Source organism: Topomyia yanbarensis, chromosome 3, assembly GCF_030247195.1.
Source record: "Topomyia yanbarensis strain Yona2022 chromosome 3, ASM3024719v1, whole genome shotgun sequence".
Taxonomy (NCBI): domain Eukaryota; kingdom Metazoa; phylum Arthropoda; class Insecta; order Diptera; family Culicidae; genus Topomyia; species Topomyia yanbarensis.
The window spans coordinates 128,878,752-128,894,962 of record NC_080672.1 but is presented as its reverse complement, the minus strand read 5'-3'; the positions used below and the strand labels follow the sequence as shown (position 1 = coordinate 128,894,962).

At 38.9% G+C, this 16,211-nt stretch overlaps 6 protein-coding genes across 6 annotated transcripts in view; 3 read left to right on the top strand and 3 right to left on the bottom strand.

The window, feature by feature from the left end:
- LOC131687205 (uncharacterized) overlaps nucleotides 1-16,211 on the bottom strand; it is a 39,505-nt gene that overhangs the window by 16,095 nt on the left and 7,199 nt on the right. The window contains exons 2-5 of the mRNA XM_058971257.1: nucleotides 10,994-11,491; nucleotides 8,824-9,181; nucleotides 6,187-6,224; nucleotides 5,763-6,123 (exon numbers count right to left, since the gene is read on the bottom strand). Coding sequence (XP_058827240.1) covers nucleotides 5,763-6,123; nucleotides 6,187-6,224; nucleotides 8,824-9,181; nucleotides 10,994-11,491 — 1,255 coding nt within the window. The remainder of the gene's footprint in view (nucleotides 1-5,762; nucleotides 6,124-6,186; nucleotides 6,225-8,823; nucleotides 9,182-10,993; nucleotides 11,492-16,211) is intronic.
- Nucleotides 2,964-3,595, bottom strand: LOC131692170 (histone H2A). The gene has a single exon (XM_058979048.1). It carries the CDS (start codon nucleotides 3,582-3,584, stop codon nucleotides 3,210-3,212), a length of 375 nt encoding a protein of 124 aa, XP_058835031.1. The 5' UTR covers nucleotides 3,585-3,595; the 3' UTR covers nucleotides 2,964-3,209.
- Nucleotides 3,853-4,250, top strand: LOC131692173 (histone H2B-like). The gene has a single exon (XM_058979051.1). It carries the CDS (start codon nucleotides 3,853-3,855, stop codon nucleotides 4,225-4,227), a length of 375 nt encoding a protein of 124 aa, XP_058835034.1. The 3' UTR covers nucleotides 4,228-4,250.
- Nucleotides 6,385-6,839, top strand: LOC131692176 (histone H4). The gene has a single exon (XM_058979055.1). It carries the CDS (start codon nucleotides 6,425-6,427, stop codon nucleotides 6,734-6,736), a length of 312 nt encoding a protein of 103 aa, XP_058835038.1. The 5' UTR covers nucleotides 6,385-6,424; the 3' UTR covers nucleotides 6,737-6,839.
- Nucleotides 8,820-9,194, bottom strand: LOC131692174 (histone H2B-like). The gene has a single exon (XM_058979052.1). It carries the CDS (start codon nucleotides 9,192-9,194, stop codon nucleotides 8,820-8,822), a length of 375 nt encoding a protein of 124 aa, XP_058835035.1.
- On the top strand, nucleotides 9,442-9,863 carry LOC131692169 (histone H2A). Its single transcript, XM_058979047.1, has one exon. It carries the CDS (start codon nucleotides 9,463-9,465, stop codon nucleotides 9,835-9,837), a length of 375 nt encoding a protein of 124 aa, XP_058835030.1. The 5' UTR covers nucleotides 9,442-9,462; the 3' UTR covers nucleotides 9,838-9,863.

Below are 16,211 nucleotides of genomic sequence, written 5' to 3'. Positions count from 1 at the left end.
TCCGAGTGGATACTACTACCCAAACTATCAACGTTCTCCACGGTCCCTGATTATTACCAAATAAATGGTTTAAATCTCGTTCAATGGGAGTAAAAGTTGTATATTAATATCTACAACTATTCATTTTAATACTCTTTCAAACAGTAAGTATCTATATAAATTTAGTGATCTTTGACCAAATCATCCTGGATATTTGCTGTTTGGAAAGATGTACAGCAGTTTTCCACAATATTGGGCATAATTAAAATGTCCTTACTAAGCACAAAAATTAACTTGTGAAGATCAGCATCTTGTGTAAGCCAAAGGTGACGATTTTAGGCTGTGTTGATTATTATTATGTTTCAGAAAATGATGTGTTATCATGACATCGAAAAGAGCTTGAGTAGAGACTTAGTCTATATATTATACATCTATCCACTATGCCGCCATGATTAAAAAGCAAACTTCTGAAATGCCACAAAAGAAATATATCCTATACGGATACAATTGTTTTTCCTGCTTATTTTTTTGCTATTAAGGCCGTAGAAAACCCAATGCTAATGTGTGGTAACTATTTTAATCACTTGACGCCACTGCTAGATTTATTTTAAACTACACCCCGTTTCCTGAAACTCACCTAGCCGGTCATTTCTAAGCCAAAAGGACACCAAAGGAGAACAGTAGTTGAGCTAGCAGGAATAATATCAATCGCATCTTTCTTATTTTAGCCGTTGTTCTTCAATTCTACCGACAAAAGATTTTTTCTCCGAAATAAAAGGCGTCCTTTTTGAGCGAACAATCCCAGTGCAAACGAAAAGATGCCGTATTAGAGAAACAAAAATTTAAATAAAATGCGCTTTTGATTGCTCAGAAAATTAATTGTGTTTTAAAATCTTTAAAAATCATGTCGGTATGACTGATGCCATAACAATTAATGATGGAATAAAATGCTAGGACACCGCACTGATTGAAGAAAAAACATGATAATCTCATTGTTCACTAGGCTACCCAGCGATTTAGTAAATTAACGTGAAATTTTCCAGTAAAATCATAGAGAGACTTAGACAAAGATTAGTTTCAAAGTCTTTGGTTTGATCGCTTTCCATTTTGATTCACAGAAGTATGAACTAACGAATCTAATCTCTGGTTGGTGTAGAAAACACACAAATTCCAATTCAATATGTAGATAAAACATTTTTCTTTTTATTGAACTGCAATGATATTGCTCTGTGCTTGTTTTAAACTAACTATTTGACTATTTTCTACGATTTAGTTTAAGCATGTGGAGTATGTTGCATATGAAATCGTTATTTTCTCGTCATATGTATAAATTCGAATAATCAAGAATATTTTTTTAAGCAACTTGAAAACTGCAGTGAATACAAAACAAACTTTTTGTCGCAATTTTGCAATGAATCGTGTAAAATTTGGAGATTTTATAACAATAGTCTAACAAAACTACCTACTCCAAGCTAACAATATTTTTCAACCGTCGTTTGTGCTTTCCCTGACAGAGCCGACGAAATCGAGCACCAGCAAGCCAGTTGTAATAATTTCATTCTTATTAGTTACAATCCAACATTCGCATTCATTCCAAGTGAAGTCACCATAAAATAAAATGGCTGAAACCGCTACTGAAGTTGCTGCTGCAGCTCCTGCTGCTGCCACTCCGGCCAAGGCTCCGAAGAAGGCCAAGGTTGCTAAGAAACCGAAACAGCCTACGGCCCATCCACCAGTGCATGATATGGTTCTGGCTGCCATCAAGACCCTGAAGGAACGCAACGGATCCTCGCTGCAGGCCATCAAAAAGTACATCGCTGCCAACTACAAGTGTGATGTTGCCAAGCTGTCCACATTCATCAAGAAAGCCTTGAAATCGGGCGTCGAGAAGGGAAAGCTTACTCAAACTAAGGGAACCGGTGCTTCCGGTTCGTTCAAGATTATGGCTGACGCTAAGAAACCGGTTGGTGAGAAGAAGCCAAAGGAGGCTACTGCTGCCACCAAAAAACCAAAGAAGGCTGCCGGAGAGAAGAAAAAGGTCGCCAAGAAACCAGCTGGCGAGAAGAAGCCAAAGACCGCCAACAAACCAGCTGGTGCTACTTCCGCTAAAAAATCCGCAACGAAGAAAGCCAAGGCAGCCCCAGCAAAGGCTGTCAAGAAAGCAGCAGCTGCTCCCAAACAAAAGGCCACCAAACCATCAAAGGCCGCAGCCAACAAGCCCAAGACCCCGAAGCCAAAGAAGTCCGCACCAGCCAAGAAAGCTGCCCCAAAGAAGGTCGCCGCCAAGAAGTAAATTGAAGTACATATTGCCACTAGTTTGTTGGCCTAACCAAACAGTCCTTATCAGGACTACCAAATACTTTTATAAAGAATTTATTGATAATTTTCCGATAATGAAAAGAAAAAAAACTGTTCTTAAGACACACACGCTGGAAAACCGGGAAGGAAATAAGACGCGTCTTAGTTTCAGTTAATTATTTGCTCAATGAAGCGCATGTTCGAGTATTTTGGTCTTTTCCTTTGTTATGCCTTTCACGTTTGATGGAACGATGCGTAAGTGATATACGTCTACCCGATTGGCGTTATTTGTGTAAAGTTTAGACACCAAACTTAATAGTTTCGAAAACTGCACAACACAAAATTATTCATTTTATTTTAATTTTTGTGGCAAATTCGCTTAAAAACGCGCCAAAATAGTTTCATAAGGCTAAAAAAATTCTTGTGAAGATATCTTAAGAAGAGTAGAATTGAAAGTAGAACTAAAATTTTGTTTTAATAACAAATACTCTACTAAATCAAAGATAATGCAGACGTGCAATTTACAATGGTTTGGAACAAGAAAATGTTTTGCTATTATAATCAAATATTTTGCTATTATAATCAAATGTTTCAAACACTCATTTGGAGCATTCGCAGATTTTGAGTTGTGTCTCTACTGCACCAAAATCGACGATATGATGCAACTAAAATTGTTTGCTTGTACCTGGATCGGTCGCAAAACTGAATATACATAATTTATTTTATACTTTGTGCTACGCTACAAGATAAAATACACATCGTCTCCAGATAAAATACACAGGTGGAGATGCAGATAAACAAAAAGAAATTATATCTCCGTAACATTTGTAGTTCACGCTAGAATTAATTTCAATTTTTTCTTTATCGTAATAATTTGTTCGTCCTGAAAAGGACGGTTTTTGTTTAGTTTTGATGTGTGTCACAGTTTAAATTTAGGCCTTCTTCTCGGTCTTCTTGGGCAACAGCACTGCTTGGATGTTCGGCAGCACACCACCCTGGGCAATGGTTACTCCGGAGAGCAACTTATTCAACTCCTCGTCATTGCGGATGGCCAGCTGAAGATGGCGCGGGATGATTCTGGTTTTCTTGTTGTCACGGGCAGCATTTCCTGCCAATTCCAGAACTTCAGCGGCGAGATACTCCATTACAGCTGCCAAATAGACGGGTGCTCCAGCACCCACACGTTCGGCATAATTTCCCTTCCTCAGCAGACGGTGGATTCGGCCAACGGGAAACTGAAGACCAGCACGATTTGAACGGGACTTTGCCTTTCCCTTAACTTTGCCTCCTTTGCCGCGTCCAGACATTTTGTGTTATGTGTTTTTCGAATAAACAAGTAACTTCCAGCAGAAATACAGCTATACTGATGCTAGGCACCAGCATCAACCCTCGTTATATACCCGCTTCACTGTGCATTGTTCACCACGCGGGTAGGGCTATGATGGTAATATGTGACGAGCATAAAAAAGGGGACGAGCATCCGATGCTTTCTGTTCGCATATAAAAAGGCTAGCATACGTCGCTTTAACACCAGTTTCTTTCAACCACCCGAAAGCATAACACACTATCGTCGAAATGCCACCAAAAGCAAGCGGAAAAGCAGTCAAAAAAGCCGGCAAGGCAACGAAGGCTATTGTGAAAGGAGACAAGAAGAAGCGCAAGCAACGCAGGAAGGAAAGCTATGCTATCTACATCTACAAGGTGTTGAAACAAGTCCACCCGGACACCGGAGTTTCCTCGAAGGCCATGAGCATTATGAACAGCTTCGTCAACGACATCTTCGAACGCATTGCATCTGAAGCATCTCGGCTGGCTCATTACAACAAGCGTTCTACGATCACTTCCCGCGAGATACAGACCGCCGTTCGTCTGCTGCTGCCAGGAGAATTGGCCAAGCACGCCGTCTCGGAAGGCACTAAGGCTGTCACCAAGTACACTAGCTCCAAGTAAATTCTTCTGATCCCATTGCATCCAAAACCATCGGCCCTTTTCAGGGGCATCAATTTATTACAAAAGATTTAAACGAGACTTTCCGCTTCATTCAAATAAAAATATCAACAAATCAATTTATTAAAATGTTCTATTAATGCACAATTGGTCAAAATCACCAGAATACCAATTAAGTCAACATTATATTTCAACAGTCTTTATGACGAGGATAAAACGCCAACTTTAGGAACAAGACTTTAGAACGCTAGTATGATAATTTTCACGTAGGTATAGCAATCATATGTGTTACGAAAAACTAGGACTAGGTAGGCTCATATGGACATGATCGGGAGGAAATGTGATGACTCTTTTACCATCTCCTGGTAGGACTTGGGCGGTCCACCCTAGTTTACCGCATAGTCGTTGATAGAGCATAACTCAGTATCATGTTTTACCGCCGACGTCGAATCTCTATCCGTCTTTTGATTCCATTGCTGTCGTTTTTCTTATGGTCTTAAATTTGCGAAAATAACAAAAAAATATTTTTTGTTAGCAATGTTGGGAAGGAACGAGAATTGAATATATGTACCAGATGTGCAATGAAAAATCGAATTTCAGCCAATGCAACGAGCATGGGCGGGGCTTACGACATAAAGTATATCTGTGGACTGATCACTCCAAAGGGCACAACGTTCTACAGGCCCTCAATGCAAACTTTCACTATAATGCAGCTAGCTCTCTGCAGTTCAATACGGCATGTTAATTAAGAATGGCGGCCGCCTAGCGAAGAAGGTGGATGTGGGATAAAAATTCGTATCCTAATTCAGCCATTTTCATCATCGAAATGCACATCTTTTAGTAAATGTTAACATTGTCTCTTCACGACAGTTTCATTTCTAAAATGCTTATATGGTAAACGATGGCAGGCAGTATAAAAATTTACTTCACAAAAAACCGTTTCACAATTAGCTAAAAACGCGTTCTAAAAGCAAAAGTGCTTTCAAGACTTTTTATGAAATTGTTCATAACCAACTCCAAATGTTCTTAGTATAAAATATCAGTTAGTCCCAGGTAGTTGTAGTTAAGCATTTTAGTACCAGATGGCAAATCATTTGGAATTGCTTTTATCTACCATTAATATGTAATGATCTCACGAGCATCCCACGATCACTTGCAGATGTCCATCACTGAGACTGTTCGTCTGCACCTGGACTGCGATAGTGTATCCACTTTCTATCATCCATAATATATTGAGACAGAAATTCGTAAGGATTGCGAAAGTTTCATGATTAGCAAACATTTCGAAAGCACGTTACGGTAACTAAATGTGCACCGGTTTGATCTTGGTTAACAAGATGGAAAATATCATACATTTTAAAATATTTTTAAGAATCTGGAAACTTTCTCAGTAGTAACTCTTACAAGAGTGTTTTGGTGGTCCTGAAAAGGACCTTTTGTAAATATAGCAGATGTCAGTCGAAAGCCAAATTTAAGCACGTTCTCCACGAATGCGGCGGGCCAGCTGAATATCCTTCGGCATGATGGTCACTCGCTTGGCGTGGATGGCGCACAGATTGGTGTCCTCGAACAGACCAACCAGATAAGCCTCGCTGGCTTCCTGTAGAGCCATAACGGCTGAGCTCTGGAATCGCAAATCCGTTTTAAAGTCCTGAGCAATTTCACGGACCAAACGCTGGAATGGCAGCTTGCGGATTAACAATTCAGTGGATTTCTGGTAACGACGGATTTCACGCAGGGCGACGGTTCCTGGCCGATAGCGATGAGGCTTCTTCACTCCTCCCGTGGCGGGGGCACTTTTGCGCGCAGCTTTCGTTGCCAGTTGCTTGCGAGGAGCCTTGCCTCCGGTGGACTTACGAGCGGTTTGCTTAGTACGGGCCATTGTTGGGTTTCTGCTGTCTTCTCAGTATATAGATGAACTCAAAATGATGAAATTTGTTCGAAGCGGTCGCTTTTATATACCTGCATTCGCGCGCTCTTTTTCGACTACCCAACATATGCTACCCAAGGGAAATGAAAATACCGAATGGGGACGAGATTGCAGTATAATAGAATGAAGGAATCAGAAATAGATGTTTGTTTGTATGGGAAGTAGCATCCATTTGGAAACAGAATAAAAGGGCTTGCAAACAGGCAAACTCTATCTCAGTTTCGAAAGTTCGCTTCGAAGTATAACAACTTTTCACTCTGCTATACAAAAATGACTGGCCGCGGCAAAGGAGGTAAAGGACTTGGCAAAGGAGGCGCCAAGCGGCATCGTAAGGTTCTTCGTGATAACATCCAGGGAATCACAAAACCAGCCATTCGTCGTCTGGCTCGTCGTGGAGGAGTGAAGCGCATCTCTGGATTGATCTACGAAGAAACTCGTGGCGTGCTGAAGGTGTTCCTGGAAAACGTTATCCGTGATGCTGTGACCTACACTGAACATGCCAAGCGAAAGACCGTCACCGCGATGGATGTCGTCTATGCGCTGAAACGCCAGGGACGCACGCTGTACGGTTTTGGAGGTTAAATATAATCCATGACGGAAGTAATCAATACAAAAGGCCCTTTTCAGGGCCGCCAAACGCAAAGTTTAGAGTTATTCTGAAATTTCCTTACGTTTTTTCCTAAAATGAGGCAACAGTAGTTTGTCGTGTCTAATGAATTTCTACAGAACTATAAAAATATATAATATAGCATTCACGAAAAAAAAGGATAAGTATTATAGAGTCACGATTTGAAATGCTTTGCATACTACAGCGAAAGGTTCATCGAGATTTTAAAAAAAAATTAAAATTTATGATATTTACAATGTATTGTTAAAAAGATTGGACCGGTGCCACGTTTCGTTAACGTTACGTGCTTTCGATATGATTGCCAATCGCGAAACTTTCGCAATTCTTACGAATTTCTGTCTCAATATAGAAAAAAGACCCGCTATCGCAGTCCAGGTGCAGACGAACAGTCTCAATGATGGATATCTGCAAGTGATCGTGGGATGCTTGTGAGATCATTACGTATTAATGGTAGATAAAAACAATTTCAAATTATTTGCAACCTGGTACTAAAAAACTGGCTGGGGCTAATTGATATTTTATACTTAGAACATGTGAAGTGGTCGTTTTGGACAATTTCTTAAAAAATCTTTAAAGGCACTTTTACTTAGAGAACGCGTTTTTTAAACAATTGTGAAACGGTTTTTTGTGAAGTGAATTTTTATACTGCCTGCCATCGTTTACACCATATAAACATTTCAAAAATGAAACTATCGTGAAGAGACAATGTGAATATTTGCCAAAAGAAGTGCATTTGGATGGTGAAAATCACACCACATCCACCTTCTTCGCTTGGCGGCTACTATTCTTGATCAACATGTCGTATAGAATTGCAAAGAGCTAGCGGCGTCTATTTGTCGCTAACTATGCGATTTTAGTGGAAATATGCCTGTAGAACATTGTGCCCTTCGGAGTGATCAGTCCACAGATATATTTTATGTCGTATGCCTCCGCCCATACTCGTAGCGTTTCTAAAAGTTGACTAAAATTCGATTTTCCATGGTATATCTGGTACATATTTCCAATTATCGTTCCTTCCCGAGACAGCTAACAAACAAATATTGACGACTGAGGAAAACATGTTGTTCGTGTGTTGTGTTTTTTTGGTGCAACAGTATAACCACAGGACAGAGTCCTCTATTGGTGCTATTGTTGGAATATGAAACAATTGTAGGACATTAGGCATCATTATGATGACTGTTTTACTGTATCGATTTTGTTGGCTATTTTCGGCAAATTTAAAACACATAGTTCAAGAAAAACGATAACAATAAGATTGATAGACGGATAGGTATTCGGCGACGGTGGTAAAATATGATGTTGCATTCTGTTCTATCAACAACTGTGCGGTAGACTAGTGTGGAGCGCCCAAGTTCTGCCTACCGGTAGAAGGCAAAAGATTCTTCACATTTCCTTTCGATCATGTCCATATGAGCCTGCCTAGTCCCTAGTTTTTTGTAATACATATTATTGTTTTACGTGCGTGAAAATTATCATACTAGCAATCTTTAATCTAGTTCCTAAAGTTGGCGTTTAATCCTCGTCATAGAGACGTTTGAATTATAATTTTAGCATAATAAAGTCATGAGCGCGTTTTGGCTTCGTCTCATCAGAAACCGACACTAACTAATTGCCGGAATAGATTAGCGCCGACTTGACGCTAAATCCCAAAACGGAAACACTATTTATGTTTCCAATAGCGTCAAGCCGGCCATAATCTATACCAGCAATAAGTTAGTGTCGGTTTCTGATATGACGAAGTCGAAACGTACCCGTGACTTTAATAAATTAGGATTTGTGCCTTTTGGTTTCACCAAAAAAAATTCACCCTTCGGAGAAAAATTGGTGTTTATTCAATTTTGCCTCCTCAGGGAGGAATATAGCATAGTAATTTTAACATGCACACAACTGGTGTTCTGGTGATTTTGGTCATTTGCGCAAATAGATTTTTAGATATTTTTATATGAATAAAACGGAAAGTCTCGTTTAAACCTTTTGTAATAAATTGATGGCCCTGAAAAGGGCCGATTGTTTTGGATGCAGTGGGATCAGAAGAATTTACTTGGAGCTAGTGTACTTGGTGACAGCCTTAGTGCCTTCCGAGACGGCGTGCTTGGCCAATTCTCCTGGCAGCAGCAGACGAACGGCGGTCTGTATCTCGCGGGAAGTGATCGTAGAACGCTTGTTGTAATGAGCCAGCCGAGATGCTTCGGATGCAATGCGTTCGAAGATGTCGTTGACGAAGCTGTTCATAATACTCATGGCCTTCGATGAAACTCCGGTGTCCGGGTGGACTTGTTTCAACACCTTGTAGATGTAGATAGCATAGCTTTCCTTTCTGCGTTGCTTGCGCTTCTTCTTGTCTCCTTTCACAATAGCCTTCGTTGCCTTGCCGGCTTTTTTAACTGCTTTTCCGCTTGCTTTTGGTGGCATTTCGACGATAGTGTGTTATGCTTTCTGGTGGTTGAAAGAAACTGATGTTAAAGCGACGTATGCTAGCCTTTTTATATGCGAACAGAAAGCATCGTATGCTCGTCCCCTTTTTTATGCTCGTCACATATTACCCTCATAGCCCTACCCGCGTGGTGAACAATGCACAGTGAAGCGGGTATATAACGAGGGTTGATGCTGGTGCCTAGCATCAGTATAGCTGTATTTCTGCTGGAAGTTACTTGTTTATTCGAAAAACACATAACACAAAATGTCTGGACGCGGCAAAGGAGGCAAAGTTAAGGGAAAGGCAAAGTCCCGTTCAAATCGCGCTGGTCTTCAGTTTCCCGTTGGCCGAATCCACCGTCTGCTGAGGAAGGGAAATTATGCCGAACGTGTCGGTGCTGGAGCACCCGTCTATTTGGCAGCTGTAATGGAGTATCTCGCCGCTGAAGTTCTGGAATTGGCAGGAAACGCTGCCCGTGACAACAAGAAAACCAGAATCATCCCGCGCCATCTTCAGCTGGCCATCCGCAATGACGAGGAGTTGAATAAGTTGCTCTCCGGAGTAACCATTGCCCAGGGTGGTGTGCTGCCGAACATCCAAGCAGTGCTGTTGCCCAAGAAGACCGAGAAGAAGGCCTAAATTTAAACTGTGACACACATCAAAACTAAACAAAAACCGTCCTTTTCAGGACGAACAAATTATTACGATAAAGAAAAAATTGAAATTAATTCCAGCGTGAGCAACAAATGTTACGGAGATCGGATTTTTTTTGATTTATCTGCGACTCCACCAACTACATCAAATGGAGACGCTGTGTATTTTATCTTGAAGCGCAGCACAAAGTATAAAATGAATTATGTAGACTCAGTTTTGCAACTGCTCCAGGTAAAAGAAAACAAACAATTTTAGTAGATGAAACAACAGTTTGAACAACCGTTTCTTTGAATTAATCGTGTAATAGTGTTTGTTTGAGAGTTGCATCATATCGTCGACTTTGGTGCAGTAGAGACACAACTCAAAATCTGCGAATGCTCAAAGTATGGCTTCTTCTCGCCATAAGCGTTTGAAACATTGGATTCTAAAGTAGCAAAACATTTGCTTGATTCAATCATTTTTTTAAATTGCACGTCTACATTATCTCTGACGTAGTAGCATACTTGTTATTCAAACAAAATAATAACTTTTAATTCTACTCTTCTTATGATAGTTTCACAAGAAGCCTAAAAAGGCGCGTACCTTAGCAAATTTGCAAAAAAAATTAAAAAATGAATAATTTTGTGTTGTGTAGGCTTCCAAACTATTAAGTTTGTTGTCTAAATTTTACACAGATAACGGCAATCGGATAGACGTACATCACTCACGCATCGTTCCATTAAACGTGAAAGCTAAAGACCGAAATGCCCGAACATGTGCCTCATTGAGCAAATAATAAGCTGAAACTAAGACGCGTCTTATTTACTCCCTGGTTTTCTATTAAGTGTGTTTTAAGAACAGTTTTGTCTTTTCTTTGTCGGAAAATTATCAATCAATTCTTTGTAAATGTTTTTGGTAGTCCTGATAAGGACTGTTTGGTTTGGCCAACAAACTAATGGCAATATATACTTCAATTTACTTCTTGGCGGCGACCTTCTTTGGGGCAGCTTTCTTGGCTGGTGCGGACTTCTTTGGTTTCGGGGTCTTGGGCTTGTTGGCTGCGGCCTTTGATGGTTTGGTGGCCTTTTGTTTGGGAGCAGCTGCTTTCTTTGCTGGGGCTGCCTTGGCCTGTTTCGTTGCGGATTTTTAGTGGGAGCAGCACCAGTTGGCTTCGTGGCGGCCTTTGGCTTCTTCTCGCCAGCTGGTTTCTTGGCGGCTTTTTTCTTCTCTCCGGAAGCCTTCTTTGGCTTTTTTGTGGCAGCAGCAGCCTTCTTTGGCTTCTTCCCAACAGCCGGTTTCTTAGCGTCAGCCTTAATCTTGAACGAACCGGAAGCACCGGTTCCCTTAGTTTGAATAAGCTTTCCCTTCTCGACGCCCGATTTCAAGGCTTTCTTGATAAATGTGGACAGCTTGGCAACATCACACTTGTAGTTGGCAGCGATGTACTTTTTGATGGCCTGCAGCGAGGATCCGTTGCGTTCCTTCAGGGTCTTGATGGCAGCCAGAACCATATCATTCACTGGTGGATGGGCCGCAGGCTGTTTCGGTTTCTTGGCAACCTTGGCCTTTTTCGGAGCCTTGGCCGGAGTGGCAGCAGTAGGAGCAGCAGCAGCAACTTCAGTAGCGGTTTCAGCCATTTTATCACACCTTGGTGGTTTCACTTGGAATGAATGCGAACGTTGGATTGTAAAATAATAGGAATGAAATAATTACGACTGGCTTGCTGGTGCTCGGTTTCGTCGGCTCTGTCAGTGTAAGTTTGTCTTACTTAGAATGAATTATTTTATTCAATATTTAGTTTTAATGGATTTGTTTGATCGGCTTGATCTTTTATTCTCATAACTTTGTTTTTATTTAGTAATCCTCGAGCTTTGGAAACTGTTTGTTGAATTTTGAATTTTAGTTCCGAATAATAATGTTCATGATTGTAGACTGGATCTATAGTGTCTGCATTTTTCAAATATAATGGAAAGTTAACTGGTTTTCCAAATACAAGTTCAAAAGGAGCAAATTTTATATCTGAATGGGGTGAAGTATTGTAACAAAAGGCATAGTATGAAATAAATGAGTCCCAATCATTGCGCTCTTCATTAATGAAATGTCTTAAGTATTCATTAAGAAAACGATGATTTCGTTCTAAGCTACCAACTGTTTGAGGATGGTAAGCAGTTGCAAAGTTATGATCTATTTTTAATATTTTACATACATTTTCAAAAATTTCATTCTTATACTCAGTTCCCATATCTGTTTTTATTGCAGATGGACAACCGTATATAAGTACAAAACTTTCGATGAATGCTTTCGCTACTGTTATAGCTTGCTTATCCACTAAAGGTGTGATAATTACATATTTGGATAAATCGCATTGCAAAGTGAGTGCATAACGATTTCCATTATTTGTTTTGGTAAATGGACCTACCGTGTCGATTGATATCAAATCGAACACTTTAGCAGGTGTTGTTGTGTGAATAAATTTTTCACTTGTTTTCATTTTGTGTTTATTTTGTTTACATAGAATGCATTGTTTGACATAATTGGTTATTGTGGACTTCATATTCGTCCAATAATAGTTTCTTCGTAATTTCATCAATAGTTTATTTATACCTACATGTCCTCCCAAGAGAGTATTGTGGTTTTCAGCTATGATGTTTTGAATATCTATTTTATTTTTTATCACTGCAGCTTTTTTATATAGTATTATACAGACGTCTTTTAATGTTTCGTTGCAGCTTTCTTTAAATTTTTGAACGTTCATTTTTTTGAATATAATGCTGCTTAATTCTAGCGCTAGTTTCTTTATTGACATTTTCTTGGCCATTTCATTTATTTGCTTTAACGCATTTTGGACATCTATAACATTTTTTTTGTAAGTAAGTTGCACTGATGCTAACTCTTTTTTCTTTGTTTTTGATGTGATTTTTATTGATATTATCGAATGGCGCATTTCAAAGACCAATTTTGGTAAACTGAAAGCGTCTATATTGTTGACAGATTCATAAGCCCTGAGGTGATCAGTCTCAGTAGCATTATCAACTGTTATTTTGTTTTGGTCGATTTTCCCAGTTCTAGACCTAGTTTGAACTGGCAAGACAAGTAGTACTTCAGAATTGATAGTTACGCGTGAAAGAGCATCAGGTACCGTATTATTTTTGCCTTTCACGTATTCGATATCAAATGAGAAGTCTTCTAAATCCGTTCTCATCCTTGTTAATTTGGAGGATGGTTCTTTCATCGAAAATAAATATATAAGAGGTCGGTGATCAGTTTTCACTAAAAAGCGTCTTCCATATAAATATGGTCGAAAATGTTTGATTGCCCAGTGGATGGCTGTTAATTCTTGTTCTATAGTAGACTTATTACTTTCTCCTTTGGTGAACATTCTACTAGCGTATGCAACAGGTAGTTCAGCATCGCCATGTAATTGAGATAACACAGCTCCGCATGCTAATTTAGATGCGTCTGTGCTTAAAATAAATTGTTTATTGAAGTCCGGAAATTGTAAAATTCTTGGTGACATAAGCTCTTGTTTTAATTTTTCAAACGCATTTTTACACTCTTCACTCCACTTGAAGACTGCATTCTTTTTCAGAATTGCATTCAATGGAGCGGTTATATCAGAAAAGTAAGGTATGAACCTTCTGTAATAATTACAAAATGCGACAAAACGTCGTACTTCGTCCGCATTTTGGGGTACCGGATATTTTTCAATCACGGAGAATTTTGCCTTGTCAGGTTGAATTCCTTCGGCGGATATATGATGTCCTAAATAAGTAACATCTGCACAGAAGAAATGACATTTAGCAGGATTTAGCTTGAGATTAAATTGTTGGAGTTTGGTGAACACTCTTTCTAAATTTTTCAAATGGTGGTCAATAGAACATCCAATGACAATAATATCATCGATGTACAGAAAAGCACATTCCGGAGGAAGACCGCTTAAAGCTATAGTCATCATCCTTTGAAAACTATTGGGCGAGATTGACAGTCCAAATGGAAGTCTGTTAAACTCATAATGCCCTTGATGTGTGGAGAAGGCTGTTAACTTTTTTGAGTTTTTGTCTAGTTCGATTTGATGAAATCCTGACATCAAATCAAGAGTCGAAAAATATTTCGCTCTCCCAAGTTGGTCCAGAATATCATCTATTCTAGTTAGAGGAAATTTGTCGGCTATAATTTTTTTGTTAAGTTGACGAAAATCACAGACTAAACGATGCTTTTGATCTTTAGTATTGGATTTTTTCGGTACTAACAAAATTGGTGTGTTATAAGGTGACGTGGAGTCTTGAATAATTCCTTTCTCGAGTAAATCATTAACTTGTTTCGTTATTTCAGCTCTATGAACTTCAGGAGTTCTGTAGTTTTTTATGTATACTGGTGTGTTGTCGGTAATATTTATATTTTGTTTATAAAAGTTATTGCAGGTTAGCATATCACCTTGCAAAGAGAAAATATTATTAAATTTTTTGCATAATTCTATTAATTTGCCTTTGGCTTCAGCATTTACACCATCAATATTTAATTCTTTCATGAGATTTGTATTTCGGTTTTCCTGGTCAACCTCTTTGAACGTATACATTATATATTGTTGTAGAGGGATTATCTGTTTAGTAAAATTTTTATCAATTATTACTGCTTTATTAGTTGTGTTAATGAATTTAGCTATTGCATGTTCTGAATTAACGATAGCGTTTCCGCAAAATACTCCGGGTTGAACTTCACATGACAGTAAAACGTTATCTTCTTTGGTGCTCTTCGTATTTATTTGTCTATAAACCTCACAGCGAGGTGGTAGGACAATTGTATCTTCACAAGTGTCTTCAATTATTATTTCAATTGGACCAAGGCTAGTAGCGCATGTTAATGTCCAAGTGTCATAATCAATATTACAATGATATTTGGTGAGAAAGTCTCGACCTAAAATACCATCTGTCGGAATTGGAAATTCGTCATTCACTATATGAAATTTATGTAATAGCGATACACCATCGCTAGTATACAGTTCTGTAGTCATAGAACCTTTAGTTTCAGTTTTGATATTGTTTATTCCCGTAATCAAGCATTTGTCAGTTATTGTGATAAATTCGTCTTGGTTTAATTTATTGGGTTTCAGAATCGATATCTCTGCTCCCGTATCTATCAAAAATGTACAAGTATAATTTGAAATTTTGGGTTTTAAATTGATAAAATTAGTTGGTTTAGTATGAATATTGAAAATGTATCTGGTCAATGGTTCCTTATTTGGGATAATGGGACTGCTTGTTGTGTTTGCTGTTGTTGTTCTTGCGGGTTGCTTATACCCCCAACATGCTGAGCATGTTGATTCTGCTGCTGCTGCTGCTGTGGCTGTTGAGGGCCTTGCCAGTTTTCCGCATCGTTGTAAAATATTTGATTATGTTGACGAGTATTTCCACCCCGTGTGTAACTTTGTCCGCGGTGATTCTGGATTCCGCGGCCTCTATTTCCATTTTGGTGTCCCCGATAATTGTAGTTATTTTGATTGAAAGGGCGGTTTTGATATCCACTATAAATATTAGATCGGCCTCTGGAAGAGTTGACTTGTCCTCTGTTCGATCGGCCTCGGTAGTTATTTCTACCTCTTGGATTTCCTTGATTGTGGTTTTTAAAGTACAATACACTGACTTCAGTCTCGTGCTGATTCTCATGCACTTTTCCAATGGCAGCATCCAAGTTTTCAAATTTGCCTGCCTTTATCAGAAGTCTGGTTTCAGAATCTCGAACTCCATTGGCCAAAGCTTTAATGGAAATCGTTATGCACTCACTTTGCAATGCGATTTATCCAAATATGTAATTATCACACCTTTAGTGGATAAGCAAGCTATAACAGTAGCGAAAGCATTCATCGAAAGTTTTGTACTTATATACGGTTGTCCATCTGCAATAAAAACAGATATGGGAACTGAGCATAAGAATGAAATTTTTGAAAATGTATGTAAAATATTAAAAATAGATCATAACTTTGCAACTGCTTACCATCCTCAAACAGTTGGTAGCTTAGAACGAAATCATCGTTTTCTTAATGAATACTTAAGACATTTCATTAATGAAGAGCGCAATGATTGGGACTCATTTATTTCATACTATGCCTTTTGTTACAATACTTCACCCCATTCAGATATAAAATTTGCTCCTTTTGAACTTGTATTTGGAAAACCAGTTAACTTTCCATTATATTTGAAAAATGCAGACACTATAGATCCAGTCTACAATCATGAACATTATTATTCGGAACTAAAATTCAAAATTCAACAAACAGTTTCCAAAGCTCGAGGATTACTAAATAAAAACAAAGTTATGAGAATAAAAGATCAAGCCGATCAAACAAATCCATTAAATGTAAAAATTAACGACAAAGTTTGGTT